Genomic DNA, 17,451 nt, shown 5'->3' with positions numbered 1-17,451 from the left:
GTGCAAACGGATACAAAGTACTCATTTGACAAGGCTGCTATTTCCTTATTGTCCATTATAGTCTCGCCTGCATCTGTCTTTAATGGGCCCACATTTCCCTTTACCATTCTCTTTCTCTTAATATATCACTTGCAAGTTCTTTTTATATTCCCTTTTTGCACCTCTTATTACTTTATTTTTATCCCTTTGTTGCATTTTATAGCTCTCCCAGTCTGATGGATTTCCACTTTCCTTACATTTGTGTAAACCATTACTTTTAGCTTGATACTGTCTCCTACCTCATTTCTTGATCACAGTTACTTATTTACACAAATGGAGCCTTTGCCTCATTGTGGTACAGAGCCCCGCAAATGTACTGGTTTTGTATGGTACTAAATACTTCTTTGACTACTTCTCACTATTTGTCTGTAGATTTACTCATCAACAGCTTACTCTGGTCAATTCACTTCACGATCCTCTGAAGTTTGCCTTAATTAAATTTAAAAGCTTGGTTTGAGACTGGTTTGTAATACAGGAGGTGTGCCTGTCATGAGCAGCCAATTGTTAACAGTCTAACCTGGGAAATGTGATCCTGAGAGTCAGGGCTCAGACTTGTTAGTTGCTAGATTCTTCTTGGCTGGGTTATGGTATACAAGAGACAAGAAAAGAGGAATTGTTTTTTTAAAAAAAATCAATTTTGCTGCGGTTTTACAACAGATATTGTGAGCATTTTGAAACTGAAAAAAGGTACCCAGAATTCAAAGAGTTAACGGACAGGCAAATGCAAATACTGTAACCATCCACGTACCTTTAGCAGAAGTGTCCAGAAGATCCATCATGACTGAATCGGCACCTTTTGTATAAACAACTACTTTATTAGTCAGTGGATGTCGGACTACTACAGACATCCTCTTTCTAATTGAGTCAAATGGTAAGATGTGCAAGAGTTGAAAATGTAATTGTCCTACTTTGCTGAGCTCCACAGTGACTTGATCAGAAGTCTTAGATAATAAAATACACTTGTAGGCCCGAGCCGCATGTACCAGCGCAGCTTCATCTGGGCTCTCAGCTTCATAACGCAATTTAGAATTACTGCATTTCTCTGCGACTGTGTCCGGACCTGTGGATGAACTGCCTGCAGCTTCATCATGCTCTTCTGACACATTCTGAACACTTTCCTCAGCTGGACTTTGGCCACCAGTGGCTTTGATTCCCTTGGCTGATCCAGCAGCTGCTTCATTTTGTTCCTTGAGTGCACAGGGTGAAGCCGGCTTCACTCTATTTAATAGTCTGTTCGCAAAAGTACTTGGACTTTCTGCAGATGAATCTTTTCCACTTGAAAGAGAGGATGGGCTCATACGAGACACCGAGAATCTTTGAAACATCTGCTTTATCTCTTCCAGGGACTTCAATGGAGTATTGCTGACTGAAGGTACTCTTACCTTTATTGACAAAAATAAATTAAAATTAGTCAGACAAGCTTCACCATTTTCACATGAATAAAAAATAACTGTTACTTCACTCCAATAGGAAAAGATTACTTGTTTTTAAATAACTTAAAAATCATGTTGGAATACATTTAATAAGTCAGGGTTCATTGCTTCCAATAATAATGAAATTTGCCTGAATGTATTACTTCAGATCTGTTATTATAAATCCATTCACTTTGTCCATGACCAACATCACAGGTGGCAAACCAGTATGTAATAAAATCAGGCTGTGGGCTTTCATCAAACACATCTTTTGGGGTCAAGAGCTCTTGAGGTAATTACGGCTCAAAAGAAGCCTTCTTAAAAAAAGTTATTAACAGAAACAATAATTCAGAAAAGCCAGTGATAATACTTAAAGTTATATTTCTCTTCAGTTCAATTGTCAGCCTTAGCTCATCTTCTCTAACTTATACCAATTTCACTCCACTCATTATGAAACTTCTCCAACTTATGCACATGTGAACTTGAAATGGACACCCAGCTGACAAAATATAAATCCCTCTTCAACTTGCCATGCTTATTTTAGGAGGCAGCATTCTGTGATCACTGAACACATCCATATAACACCATTCATATAAAACAGAAATCTCCTGGCTTTAGTTCATTGTACTTCTACAGCAGAAGACTCAAAGGAGGGATTTGATAGGTGCACCGTCTAACAGCCTCAGAACTCTTTATTGCTTTACATCAGAGTTTCTCCTCAATCAGAAGGTGTCATAAGCAGTAATTGGGAAGAAATTTAACATTACACAATCTCTAATTTTTGCATCTGCAATTCTTCCAAAATCAAACATTGTAACAGGTAAAATACAGTGAAGTTATTTTTCTTTAAAAATATGGTTTGAAATTTGTTACACCCATTTCAAAGTTTTCTTGACGTGCAGATCAAGTATCACATCTCATTTTGTCCATCAGTCTTAGAAGACAGGAATATGAAATGAAAATATTAATGCAAATTAATGGTAATCTCATGGAATATTACATCAAGAACTGGTGAAGATGGAAAAATTAGGTTAATTAAAGTTCATTGTATTTGTTGCACCCTTTTCATAAATAGCCTGAACTATGTCACTGCACAAAAGTCAAGAAATCTGAAAAGCATTCAACAATCTATCCATATAGGAACTTCAAACCTGGAAATATAATTCTAACATGGAGAAAAGTAATCCAGTTACACCTTTTCAAACCATTTTTAATTTTAAAGGACTTATCACATCTCTCAAACTTTCCAAAGTGCTTCACAATAAATGAATTACATTATGCAGTTACTATTATGTGGAGAAACCCAGCAGCCATATTGTGCACAGCAAGATCCCACAAACAGCAATGAGCGGAATGACCAGTTGATCTGTTTTTGGTGGCATTGGTAAAAGGAGGCAAGTTGACCAAGACACTAGCAGAATTCTATTCTTTTTCAAATAGTGCCATAGGATCTTTAACATCCACTGAACAGGCAGACAGTGCCTCATTTAACATTTCAGCTGAAGGATGCCCTTTAAAACAATACAGCTCCTTCAGTGCACAGAAACACATTTTTTGGAACAAGCTATACACATAATTATACACAAAATTTATTATAAATTCCTATGCTGGTTCTGCTGTTAAAACAATAATTACCTCAAAGTAGTGCATGGGTTATAGCACAATATGAACCATTTTAGCACTTAGTTCATATTAGTGGCAGTTTTGTACTGTGAGCCCACACTCACTTGTAACTGGGTTGAAACTATCCCATCTAATTTCACATAGAACCCTACAGTTATCAAACAGGAGAGTTTCACACCATCAGTCAGTACTCGATTTAAAATCAGATTACAGAGTTCCAAGAAAACCTTATTTAAACAAATCAAATATTGAATAAATGTTGGCCTTACCCGCTGTCTTTGCTGGTTAAGAGATGACACCACGACAGTGTTACAGATGGCTAAGGCAAGGAAAAAGTCAACAATGTATGTGAATTCCAGGGAGAGCCCTTTATCTGCCTCATCCAACAAGTCCAGTGGCCGAGATGTGATGTGTTCTAATTTCCTTAGGAGTTGAGAATCTGGTGCAACATCCCTCTCCTGCAAATTATAACATTATTATTAGGCTGAGGGATCTGTTAAAATCTGCAGTGTAGAGGAGGCAGAAGTGGAGGGGCGGGAAGGGAGAGAGGAATGTTGTTAACTTGTTTTGTTATAATTCTAATGGCTTCACTTTCCATAAGCATTTAAGTTTTTTTTCATTTCTGAGGGAAAGAACTTTTAAAACAAAAGTTACAGGAACATTCATCCATAAAGACTAAGTTAGTCACAACAGCTTTTTTTGTTAATTCCAAGTTCCTGCTCTTTCACGCTATTACTTAATACCATTACTGTTAAACACCTCAATTGATTCAGTATCTCTATAGCTTTCTGGGACAGTGCATTCCACATTCTCAGAACCCTTTGTATGAAGAATTTTTATCTTTGTTCATTTTAAATGGAGCACGTTCTAATTTTAAGAGTATGTTCTGTTGTTCTGCATTCCCCTACTATAGGAAATACTTCCTTCCATTATTTTACTATTCTTTAATACTTTAAGGATCTCAGTAAAATCATCCCTTTGCCTCCTTGTCTCTGGGAGATATAACCCAAGTTTATTCGTGCATTTACAATAAATCTCCCTGGGATTTTCCATTTTCTGTTTACAGGAATAACCTGTTTACGGCCGAACCTGGGAACTCACCATGTGGAAGTAAGCAAGTTGGAACCCATGCTGCACTATTCTCTGATACAGAAGCCTAATGTACTTTTCAAGTTTCATAAATAACTAAAGTAAAATTGTCCAGAGTATTTGCAAACAAGAAAAAGCTGAGCCTTAGGATCAGGTTTTTATCTCTGGTTAAATGTTAAAGCTGTCACATTTCTCGTACTTTTTCATCCAAAAAAAGGAGTGGCATGTGATTTGATCGCACACCTGTTGAAGCTTTTGTTTGTGTCCTATAAACTTTAGAAAGTATATTAAGCTGAGAAAGCAAGAGCGAGAGTGACAGAGTGAGAAAGGGTGAGTGAGAGGAAGTCTACTGTGTATTTATTGTGGCATTGCTATGTATTCAAACTTAGAACACGGTACAATGGAGATATGAATTAGAAGACTTTATAATCAAAAGAAACAGCAGAGTGGGCATACTCACAATTGAGCTGCTGAATGCCACATGACATGGGTGTGTAACATTTTCATGTTCATCTTCACATGCATCTCCCTCCCTCAGTGTTGAGCAATGAGCAGTTAGGCAATTCAATGAGCTATGGCTCCGCAGCACAGGTAAAGATCTGCAGCTGTCTGAACGGTGCCCAAATTTACAAACGGATCCCAGAGAAATGTTCGATACATCTTCAGTGTTAAAATCCTGATACAACTCCAGTCTTTTTGCTGAGGGGCAGGGAAAAGACAAAACCAAGATGAAAGTGAAGTGTTATACTGGAATGGTTCAAGTGTTCCAGCTTTCTCTTTTCACACAAATGACATAGATGGCATTTCCTCATTGAATTGAATCCTTTCACCATCCAATGCTGAACAGAAATTCTGTTCCTTTCGACGTACCTTGTTTGAAGATCTTAAAGGGGCACTATGCACAGCTTCAGTCCACGTGTGCACAAAATTACAGTGTTGTCCAACAGATATTGCTAACTGGACACAAGTGTGGCTAGGGCAATATTGTTTTAGCCATATGCACTAATTTTTGTAGAAAATGCCTTGCATACATTCACACAATACAGGTAAATATACTACCCATGTGTATATTTACTGAACAAATATCTACCACCATTCAGTAATCAAGGAAATAAAGCACTCACAAATGATCAAAAAACACAAACTCTGCTCTTCATCTGACCATTTTAGCAACAAACATACAAAAAGGTTAAAGTGCACATGCATACGCCGTGCCAATAGGAGTATGGAGATCAAATGCCCAATGACGGTGTCTATTACTCATCTTTATTTACCAACCAGAAGTACAATTAACCACATGTGGATTCTCAATTAGTCACATGTGACTAGTGGCTGATGTATTGGGCAACACTAGTGTACAATAGGTACACTGGAATGCTCATAGAGCCTGTCTGCTGGCTGGTACGGAGCTTGCTATAACTGGTCAGATTACAGATAGATTGGGAACTATCTTTTTAACAGTCTCCATCAGATACTGTGTCCACAACAGAACTCAACAAATACTGTGTAAAAAAGACAAAGATGGTTCCTAATCTGTGTGTAAAAAGACCAAATGCATAGTGATGATTGCCAGACAGTGGACATGCCCCTTCCTTAAAACATGTCTGCCTCACTTCCACTTGAGTAGATTAGCCTTCTAGGCCATTTTCCAATGACGTTTAAAAAGGACTGTTATAGGCCAACTGTGCAAAATGTGCAGGAGGTTAAACAGCTGACATGATGTAGTCCCCTCTTCTTTACCTTGTCCTTTGCTTTTAAAAGTTTAATTAATAATTTATTTTCTACTAGTAGCTTCTTGTTTTAGAAGCATTTTTTCTTTTTAATTTGAGAACATGGCACAGGCTGCCCAGGTTCAAATAACAGTCTTAAATGGTCCATACAGAAGAGAACACAAGAACTAGGAACAGCAGTAGGCCACTCGGCCTTTCGAGCCTGCTCCACCATTCAATGAGACCATGGCTGATCTTCCACTTCAACTCCACTTTCCTGCTGCATTCACTGACAAAAATAATGCAACAGAAATTAAAGACAAGATTTTAGTTTTTACAGGGGAAGCAGCACCAAAAATTAATATTTTCAAATAATTTAAACAATTTGTTTTTGTATTCCAAATCCCATTCCATTAAGTAGAATTGTACAAAAGCTCAAAGTAAATGGGAGTTCTATTGGCACTAATATGTTTTCTTTTACTTTGTTTGTGCACCAACCAGATTTGACCAAAAAAATAAAAAATATTGGAAATAGACGACAGGTTGATCAGTACCCGAAAGAGAAAGATAGGTAACTTCTTCCTGTCATTTTCCCTTCTTTATTCTCCTGGATATGTCCTGACTTGTTCCATAAGATGGACTCTTTATCCTGATAATGCCAGTTCTGATTAAAGGTAACACCCAGGACATTAACCTATGCTCAGTGACCTGCTGTGCACTTTCATTATTTTATGTTCTTTTTTCAGATATTTTTGCCGCTACTTGGACACTACGATGGATCTGCTTTATCTGCTTTAATCTGAGTGGATGTGCTTTTCAAGCAATTTTTAAAATTACATGTCACAGGATATTGAATCACAACAGTATTACAGAAAGAGGTAGTTTTTTTAATAGAAGTTTTGCATTGCTAACCTGGAGCTATGTCAGAGCCAGGAACAAGGTAAAACGTCTACGAAACTAATGGCACCTCACTTCTATATAGGAGATTTTATGCTTAAAACAGGCCTTTTGGGTAGCTGCACAATGCCGCTAAGTGTTAAAATATGAAGCTGTGCCTGCAATTCTTATATTCTGCATTCCAAATCAGGGCATGAGGCTTAATACCAAGCAAATGGCAGACACTTTCCATGGGGAGGGAGCGAGGAAAGGAAACCAAAAAATTGAGGACTCACATTGATGTCAGTTTAAAAAAAAGTACTGCCAAAGGCCAAGCACCAAGTCATGTGCTGTTTCAGCCAGAAAATAGTGCATTGCAGGTAAAAACGAAAGAACTTGCACTTATATAGCACCTTTGATGATGTCCTCAGGATGCTTTACAACCAATGAAGTAGTTTTGAAATATAGGCAAACGCAAGAGCCAATTTGTGCAGGGAGACAATATATACATAATGGCCCGGAATTTGCGGTGAGTAATAACGGCAGTCGCTCTTATTACCCCTTTGAAACTGACCGCAACTTCAGGATGAAGCGCATTTGCATCCGAACGCAGAAATCCTGAAGTTGTGGTCAGTCATTCACTGCTCTGATCTGATGCTGGCTGCACTGTGGCCATCCCTTCCACCCCCTCCCCACAACCACCCTCCCCCACAGCCGGCAATCAGTGTAATCTGTCAAATCAGGGAAACTGACGAAAATCTCGGCTCTTCTGTGGTAATATTGCTGTTAAATACCCCATTAAAAGTTAGACACTTTTGGATTAGGTGTAACTGAGGTTTTAACAGCGGATTGACTGCTAAACAAACGTTATGATCGTGCAAAACTAATTTTAATTTTGTGGAGTATCAAATTTATCCATTTTAATAAAAATTTAAATTTTTAAGAAATTTAAAAAAATATGGCCTAGAAATTCAGTGGGCTGCGCCACCCGTTAGCGCCCAAAGAAGGCACTTAGTGGGTTTTGCTCCACTGGCCACGCCTCCCGCTAAATTTAGCGGGACGCTAATGGCAGCGCTAGCCGTTAGCGCTGCGCCGCTACCGATGACGTCATCGGTGTACGCAGCGCCTCGCTACTGCCCCGATCACGAAATTTAGTAGCGCCCCCTGCTTTAACGCCAGTTGTAATTTGCGACCGGTTCAGGGGGACCTACCTGTGGCGGTAGAGGCGCTGAGGTGCGGGGCAGCCATTTTTTTTGCTGGCCGCCTGCCAGCACCTCTCCGCGCCGCCGTCCCCGGCCTCCTGAGCCCCCCCCCGCCGTGGAGTGCCGGCTGTGTCCCAAAAGCCCGGCACTTCTCCTCGGTGCCGGGCTCTTTTGCTGGCACTCGCGCTCTTCGAGCGCGCTGCAGCAGGCCCCTCCCCGTTAAGAAGGGGAAGAGGAAGGCCTGCAGTACCGCAGCGTGCCGTGCTGCAGCGTGTGGCGCTTCGGCACGTTGCGCTGCGATTTTCAGTTGCAGCGCCCCAAGAGGGATGCGGGGCGCCTCGAGTAGCGCCGCGCTTCTGTCTGGGGTGCTGAAACTGAATTTGCGGCGGGCGGCCGCGACTCCTTCCGGGGCGGTACTTTCGGCGCCCTGGCGAGGCTGGCGCCCCATGAATTTCTAGGCCTATATATTTTTAAAAAGTTTGTGCATCTTTATTTCAGGTTTACCTTTCCCCATGTGAGGGCTCCAATCTTTGTTTTGCTCACTATAACATTTTTAAAAAGTTAGAATCAAAGGACCTTACTAACTTCCTGGTTCTCGGTCTGTGAGAATTTTGCTTTGTGATTGGCTGCTTAGACAGATTGTTCACATCACAGCAGCTTGCGTTAGGGATTCATAGGAACAGGAGTAGGCCAATCAGCCCCTCGAGCCTGTCCCACCATTCAATGAGATCATGGCTGATCTGCGACCTAACTCCATATACCTGTCTTTGGCCTGTATCCCTTAATACCTTTGGTTAACAAAAAGCTATCAACCTCCGATTTAAAATTAACAATTGCTGTTTGCGGAAGAGAGTTTCAAACTTCTACCACCCTTTGTGTGTAGAAGTGTTTCCTAATTTCACTCCTGAAAGGTCTGGCTCTAATTTTTAGACTATGTCCCCGAGTCCTAGAATCCCCAACCAGCGGAAATAGTTTCTCTCTATCTACCCTATCTGTTCCCCTTAATATCTTGAAAACTTCGACCAGATCACCCCTTACTCTTCTAAATTCCAGGGAATACAACCTTAATTTGTGGAATCTCTCCTCGTAACTTAAACCTTGAAGTCCGGCTATCATTCTGGTAGTCCGGGGATCATTCTGGTGCCCCACTAACTTACGCTGATTTCAATTGCACGTCGGAAAAGCTGAACTTCTCGCCACAGAGCTCGCGAGATCTTTGTGGGAAGCTTAATTCGGGGCCAGCGAAGGACGCCTTTGCTCTGCCGCTGACCGCAAATTCCGGGCCAATAGGAAAGAAGTTTTTGAAAATAAATACATATGTGGATGTATGAAAAATACTACCCAGTCATCAGATCACAATTATATATGGTGTTACAATGTAATAAGTACAACAGTGTTTATCAGAATAGGTATTATAATTTTGTGATCATCTTACAAAACTTTTTTTTATTAGTTCATGGGATGTGGGTGTTGCTGGCAAGGCCAGCATTTATTGCCCATCCCTAATTGCCCTTGAGAAGGTGGTAGTGAGCCACCTTCTTGAACCGCTGCAGTCCGTGTAGTGAATGTAGTCCTACAGTGCTGTTAGGGAGGGAGTTCCAGGATTTTGACCCAGTGACGATGAAGGAACGGCAATATACTTCCAAGTCAGAATTGTGTGTGACTTGGAGGGGAACTTGGAGGTGGTGGTGTTCCCATGCACCTACTATCCTTGTCCTTCTAGGTGGTAGAGGTCGCGGGTTTGGGAGATACTGCCGAAGATGTAACGTCTGTGTGTAATTGAGACACGGACTGCAGAAGTTGGTTATAACAGGTGTTTACTGAATGGAGACAAAACTGGAACTACTATACAAAGTTACTGCACAGGCTTATATACAGGGGTGGTCACTACTGGTACTGCAGTATACAGGGGCTGCAGAATATAGTTCCTTCATCAAGGTACATACAGTACAATTCCTCCCCTTTTAGCTAAACAGTACATAACATTCGATTAATAATTAAATAACATATTTACAATTACAGTTGCTATATACATTAGCTGAAGTTAATCAATTATAAATTCAGTCCTTGAGGAGGCTTCCTGATTCTGTCCGGATAACGCCTCTTTGGGGTATCAGGTTCTTCTGGCAAAGTTGATTCGGGATCAACGTCGTTGTTTGGTTCGTCTGCTTCCAATATCACCGATTCTGAGGTACATGCAATTGGTACTTCGGTTTTATCACCAGGTGTATAGGATCGTGGTGTAGATTTGACGTTTTCCAGTGACTCTAGAATCTGGTCAGCATGGCGTCTTACAATGCTCTCTCCAACGTCCACAGTATACATTAGAGGTCCTTGCCGTGTGCAGATCGTTCCTGGCTGCCATTTCTCTGTGCGGTAGTCCCGGGCCAAAACTGGTTGACCTATCTTGAAACTCCTGGTTGGCCTTTCATTCATATTCTGAAACTGCCTGTTCTCCACATCTCTTCTGATGTTTGGCTTAACCAAATCCAAGCGGCATCTTAGTCTTCGATTGAAGAACATCATGACTGGAGTTTGGTTGGTAACCGCATGTGTCGCATTCCGGTAGGCAAACAAGAAGTTATCCACCTTGTGTTGTAGGGGTATGTCTTCATTACACATTGCCTTGATAGCCTTCTTGAATGTTTCAACGAACCTCTCAGCCAATCCATTGGTGGCTGGATGATATGGGGCGGATGTGTAATGCTTAACACCATTGTTCTTTAAGAACCTCCGGAACTCTTCAGACTCAAACTGTGGTCCATTGTCGGAGCAAATCTGTTCAGGCAGCCCATTTCTGGCGAATATGTTTCGTAAGACTGTGATAGTTTTTTCTGTGGTGGTTGAGGACATTTTTATTACCTCTGGCCACTTTGAATGTGCATCCACCGCAATTAAAAACATCGAGTCCATAAATGGACCAGCAAAATCAATGTGTACCCTTTGCCATGGGGATGAGGGCCACTCCCATGGATGTAGAGGGGCTTGTGGTGGGGCGTTTTGGACCTTCTGGCATCCTGTACAGCTCTTGGTCATCTCTTCGATTTCTCTATCGATTCCCGGCCACCACACAAACGCTCTGGCTAAGTTCTTCATTATTACCCCTCCCAGATGACCCTCATGAAGCTCATTGAGCACTCTATCCTTCAATTTGGGTGGAATTACTACTCTGGATCCACACATCAAGGTTCCTCTGCACACTGACAGCTGTTCTCTTCTCGGCGAGAATGCTGGCAACAGTGGTTCGCCATGTGCTGGCCATCCATTCACCGTTAAATCATAGACCCTGGAGAGTGTCGGGTCATTTCGTGTTTCCTTTTCTATGTTTGCATTCGTCACAGGTAGACATTCGACTCTGGTCAAGTGGAATATCTCCACTGGATCCACTGCAGGTGCTTCTTCCACCGTCGGCAACGGTAGGCGCGACAATCCATCAGCATTCCCATGCTGTTTAGTTCCTTTATACTCGATGTCATATTGGTGTGCCCCTAGGAAAAGGGACCACCTCTGTAGCCGTTGTGCTGTCATTATCGGGACGCCCTTCTTAGGGTTGAAAATGGAGACAAGAGGTTGATGATCAGTTAGTAGAGTAAATTTCTGTCCGTGCAGGTAGTGATTGAACTTCTTCACCCCCCGCACCAGGCTGAGGGCCTCTCTGTCAATCTGGGCGTAGTTACGCTCGGCTGCAGTTAACGAGCGTGACGCAAAAGCTATCGGCCTCTCTGAACCATCAAGGGATTTGTGTGACAGTACCGCTCCAACGCCGTAGGGAGACGCATCACACGCCAGTCTTATCGGTAGTGATGGGTTGTAGTGAGCCAATACTTCTCTTGAAGTGATCAGGCCTTTACACTTCTGAAAGGCCCGCTTACATTCATCGCTCCATTTCCATGCTACTCCAGTTTGTAGCAGGGCGTTCAGTGGGTGCAGAATTGTGGACAAATTCGGCAAAAACTTATGGTAGTAATTCACCAATCCGAGGAATGACCTCAATTGCGACACATTTTCAGGCGCTGGAGCCTTAACTACCGCTTCAATTTTGTCAGGGGACTTATGTAACCCCTCTTCATCAATCACGTGGCCACAATACGATATTTGTTTCTTAAAAAACTCGCACTTGGGGCGATTGGCTCGTAGCCCGTGTTCTCTTAGTCTAGTGAGCACCTGCTCTAGGTTGGCAAGGTGTTCACTGTCATTTTCACCTGTCACTAGGATGTCGTCCAAGTAACACTGAGTCCCCGGAATCCCTTGCAGGACTTGTTCCATCGCTCTTTGCCATATAGCCGGAGCTGATGCAACTCCGAATACCAGTCGATTATACTGGTAAAGACCTTTGTGAGTGTTTATTGTGAGATATTTCCTAGAGGATTCTTCAACCTCCATCTGCAAATATGCTTGCGCTAGGTCAATTTTTGTAAAACGTTTCCCTCCAGATAGTGAGGCGAAAATATCTTCTATCCTCGGAAGAGGATACTGTACTGTGTGAAGGACTGGGTTCACCGTCACCTTGAAGTCCCCACAGATGCGAACCTTCCTTGGTTCCTCAGACTTATTGTTTAACGTTTTCTTCATGACAGGAATGATGGGTGTCGCCCACTCGCTCCAGTCTACCTTAGTTAACACGCCTGCATTCTCCGGATTCTCCAGCTCTTCCTCGACGGCTGGGCGAATTGCATACGGTACCGGTCTTGCTTTGAAAAACTTGGGAATTGCATTCTCTTTTATTTTTATCGAGGCGGTTACGCCTTTAAGAGTTCCCAGTTCTTGTTGAAATACCTCTTTAGCGTTAGCCAAGATTTTTGACAATCGTCCAGGTGTGACGTCGTCAGCCTTTTTACCAGCCAGTCAGTGCCTGAATGGAGTGCCAGTCTAAACTTATCTTTCTGATCCATTCACGTCCCAATAACGGTGGTCCACCATCTTGCAGTATGTACAGATACAATTTCTGTATTTCCTTGCCGTTGTATTCGACAGGCACCCTTAGTTTCCCTCTGGGGTATACTTTCTGCCCTGTATATGTCTTCAAGACAATGGATGTGTCTTTCAAGGGTATGTGTGAGAATAGCCGCTCGTAGTCTCGTCGATTCATGACGGTCAGGGCTGATCCTGTATCCAATTCCATTTTGACTTGGGACCCTGCTATCGTGAGGGTGACCTAAATGGTTCGGTGATCCTCTTTTGTGATTACGTTGTGTAGTTTGAGACAGCTTAGTCTCTTGTTCCCGGATTCACTATCGCTCTTCTGGTCTTCGGAACTACTGTCCGTCATCTTTTGTACTTTCCTGTACTTTTCCTTAGTAGTCTTTTTGTTGTCGTTAGTCTTTTTCCCGGACCTGCAAACTCGTGCAATGTGTCCCATCTTTCCGCATTGCCTGCATGTTTTGTCCTTGGACCAGCAGTCCTTCTGGTCATGGGTTGTTCTGCCGCAGCGATAACATTTTTCAAATCCCCATGTCATTTCATGGGTGCCGTATTCCTGTGGCTTTTGCTGTATTTCCGCAGCTCCCCTTGCTGCTGCTTCGTACGATGCTGCTACGCTGAAAGCCTTATGTAGCGTCAGCTCTTTCTCTGAGAGTAACCTCTTCTGGGTTCCTTCACTCAGGAGTCCACAGACAAATTTGTCGCATAGGGTATCTGCCAGTCCTGCTCCGAACTGGCAGTGCTTTGATAGCTTGCGTAGTTCCGTAAGGTAATCAGCACTGCTCTCATCTTTATGCTGATTTCTCTTGTGGAATTTAAATCTTTCTGCTATCAGCAGCGGTGTAGGATTTAGGTGTTCCTGTAGGATATCAACAATTTTGTTAAAACTCTTCTCCATCGGTTTGACTGGAGTGATCAGGTTCCGCAATAGGCCGTACGTTCTTGCGCCCATTAAGTTTAGTAGTACCGATGCCTGGTCCAGTCTTCTATTGCATTATCGAAGGCAGTGATATTGCCAGTCTTCGGCATCTTGGAGATCTAAGATGGCGCCGATTGAACAAAATGGCGCCTCCCACGCTTTGCCTTCATCCCCGCTGGATTAAGATGGCGCCTCCCGCGCTTTCTGCCTTTTTCGCTGCTGCCAGCGCTGTTGCTGGCGTTTTTATGCCTTGATGGCGATGCCCTATGGTCTTCGCGCACTTCCCCCCGCGCTGCTGCCAACGCCGCTCTCCGCGGTCCCCGTGGCAAACTGCAGCTCCTCACGGCTTTCTGCGCTTCTAATTTATTTTATTTTAATTACTGTTCCCGTCGTCAGAGCAGACCCTATGGGACACTTTCCTCCCTCTTCTCGGGTCTGTATGCTGCCCGGCTTCATAGCACCGGCCGCGCGCTGTGTGCTCCACCCTCTCTCTCCTCTTCCCGACAACGCTGCTCGGCCCCGTTGAAAAGCCACCCAATCGAGCTCTAGCCCGCCGCAGCCCAGGAAGGATCAGTGTACTACCTGCCACCAGCCCGATTAGCTGGAACACCAGAGACTGGATAACCAAGCCCCGCTCTCGACAGCCTCTCCTGCAAATCTTCGAATTCGATGAATCAGAGGGCGGTTGCCCACGGTCGACGCCCGTTTCTTCTGTTTTTTTCTTTTCTTTTTGGATTTCTTCCTTCTGGCCTCGACCTCTAACAACTTTGCTTCGGGGATGGATCCCCGTGAGGTGGTGCAAAACTGTAGGTAAGTTCGGATCTGTTCGTCGCCAATGTAACGTCCGTGTGTAATTGAGACACGGACTGCAGACGTTGGTTATAACAGGTGTTTACTGAATGGAGACAAAACTGGAACTACTATACAAAGTTACTTTACAGGCTTATATACAGGGGTGGTCACTACTGGTACTGCAGTATACAGGGGCTGCAGAATATAGTTCCTTCTTCAAGGTACATACACTACAGAAGAAGCCTTGGCAAGTTGCTGCAGTGCATCTTGTAGATGGTACACACTGCAGCCACGGTACGCCGGTGGTGGAGGGAATGAATGTTTAAGGTGGTGGATGGGGTGCCAATCAAGCAGGCTGCTTTGTCCTGGATGGTGTTGAGCTTCTTGAGTGTTGTTGGAGCTGCACTCATCCAAGCAAGTGGAGAGTATTCCATCACACTTCTGATTTGTGCCTTGTAGATAGTGGAAAGGCTTTGGGGAGTCAGGAGGTGAGACACACGCCACAGAATACCCAGCCTCTGACCTGCTCTTGTTGCCACAGTATTTATGTGGCTGGTCCAGTTAGGTTTCTGGTCAAAGGTGACCCCCAGGATGTTGATGGTGGGGGATTCGGCGATGGTAATGGCATTGAATGTCAAAGAGCGGTGGTTAGTCTCTTGCTTGTTGGAGATAGTCATTGCCTGGTACTTGTATGGCACAAAAGTTACCTGCCACTTATCAGCCCAAGCCTGAATGTTGTCCAGGTCTGGTTGCATGCAGGGATGGACTGCTTCATTATCTGAGGAGTTGTGAATGGCACTGAACACTGTGCAGTCATCAGCAAACATCCTCATTTCTAACCTTATGTTGGAGGGAAGGTCATTGATGAAGCAGCTGAAGATGGTTGGGCCTAGGACACTGCCCTGAGGACTGCCTGCAATGATGTCCTGGGGCTGTGATGATTGACCTCCAACCACCACAACCATCTTCCTTTGTGCTAGGTATGACTCCAGCCAGTGGAGAGTTTCCCCCCCAATTCCCATTGACCTCAGTTTTACTAGGGCTCCTTGATGCCACACTCGGTCAAATGCTGCCTTGATGTCAAGTGCAGTCACTCTCCCCACACCTCTGGAATTCAGCTCCTTTGTCCATGTTTGGACCAAGCTGTAATGAGGTCAGGAGACAAGTGGTCCTGGTGGAACCCAAACTGGGCATCAGTGAGCAGGTTATTGGTAAGTAAGTGCCGCTTGATAGCACTGTCAATGACACCTTCCATCACTTTGCTGATGATTGAGAGTAGACTGATGGGGCGGTAATTGGCTGGATTGGATTTGTCCTGCTTTTTGTGGACAGGACATACCTGGGCAGTTCTCCACATTGTCGGATAGATGCCAGTGTTGTAGCTGTACTCGAACAGTTCTGGAGCACAAGTCTTCAGCACGACAGCCGGGATGTTGTCGGGGCCCATAGCCTTTGTGATATCCAGTGCGCTCAACTGTTTCTTGATATCACGTGGAGTGAATCAAATTGGCTGAAGACTGGCTTCTGTGATGGTGGAAACCTCAGGAGGAGGCCGATATGGATCATCCATTCAGCACTTCTGGCTGAAGATGGTTGCAAACGCTTCAGGCTTGTCTTTAGCACTCAGGTGCTGGGCTCCACCATCATTGAGGATGGGGATATTCATGGTGCCTCCTCCTCCCGTTAGTTGTTTAATGGTCCACCACCATTCACGACTGGATGTGGCAGGACTGCAGAGCTTTTATCTGATCCGTTGATTGTGGGATCGCTTAGCCCTGTCTATAGCATGCTGCTTCCACTTTTTAGCATGCATGTCATCCTGTGTTGCAGCTTGCCCAGGTTGGCACCTCATTTTTAGGTACGTCTGGTGCTGCTCCTGGCATGCTCTTCTACACTCCTTATTGAACCAGGGCTGGTAATGGCAGAGTGAGGGATATGCCAGGCTATGAGGTTACAAATTGTGGTGGAATATAATTCTGCTGCTGCTGATGGCCCACAGCGCCTCATGGATGCCCAGCTTTGAGCTGCTAGTTCTGTTCCGAATCTATCCATTTAGCTGGGACAGGACATACCCAGGGATGATGATGGAGGAGTTTGGGACATTGCCTGAAAGGTATGATTCTGTGAGTATGACTATGTCAGGCTGTTGCTTGACTAGTCTGTGGGATAGCTCTCCCAAATTTGGCACAAGTCAGATATTGGTGAGAAGGACTTGGCAGGGTCGATGTGCCATTGTCGTGTCCGTAGCTGGTGCTGGGTGGTCCGTCCGGTTTTATTCTCATTATTGTTTCTTGTAGCGGTTTGTTAGGCCATTTAAGAGGGCAGTTAAGAGTCAACCACATATAGTCCAGACCGGGTAAGGATGGCAGATTTCCTTCCCTAAATGACATTAGTGAACCAGATGGGTTTTTCCAACAATCCGATAGTTTCATGGTCACCATTACTGATACTAGCTTTTTTATTCCAGACTGAATTTAAATTCCCCAGCTGCCGTTACTGGATTACTAGCCCAGTAACATTACCACTATGCTACCACACCCGTTCCCAGTGAATTCAGCTAGTTTGGCTAGGTGGAGTTCAAGTAGAAGGAGGAAGAATTTGTTTGTTTGGTTTTTAAGAAGTGTTTTTGTTGAGGGTTTTTAGTGCATTTCGTTTTGAAATCACAAGGTGACAACATTGAAACTGCTTGCGAATGCCTGAGGAAGGTTTTTCCCCTTATACCTCAGCATTACAACAGTGACGATGCTTCATTGGCTGTCAAGCGCTTTGGACAGCCTGAGGTTGTGAAAGGTGCTATATAAATGCAAGTCTTCCTTTCTTTTAGGTGCGGTCCAGTTCCACCGTGACTAGCTGCTCTCTGGCGTCCTGTC

The 17,451-nt window shown here is 43.8% G+C and overlaps 1 protein-coding gene across 2 annotated transcripts in view; it reads right to left on the bottom strand.

The window, feature by feature from the left end:
• The window catches only part of atp10d (ATPase phospholipid transporting 10D), a 269,873-nt gene that overhangs the window by 90,316 nt on the left and 162,106 nt on the right, over positions 1–17,451 (bottom strand). For both annotated transcript variants that reach the window (XM_085969712.1, XM_085969722.1), the window contains 3 exons: positions 4,624–4,862; positions 3,344–3,532; positions 788–1,421 (listed from right to left, as the gene is read on the bottom strand). In XM_085969712.1, the coding sequence (XP_085825838.1) occupies positions 788–1,421; positions 3,344–3,532; positions 4,624–4,862 (1,062 nt within the window). The remainder of the gene's footprint in view (positions 1–787; positions 1,422–3,343; positions 3,533–4,623; positions 4,863–17,451) is intronic.

The sequence above is a fragment of the Somniosus microcephalus genome, chromosome 2 (assembly GCF_052327205.1).
Source record: "Somniosus microcephalus isolate GS21.2 chromosome 2, FLI_Smic_1.0, whole genome shotgun sequence".
Classification (NCBI taxonomy): Eukaryota; Metazoa; Chordata; class Chondrichthyes; order Squaliformes; family Somniosidae; genus Somniosus; species Somniosus microcephalus.
Note: the sequence above shows the minus strand (reverse complement) of the source record. Positions and strands in the feature narration are given on the sequence as shown.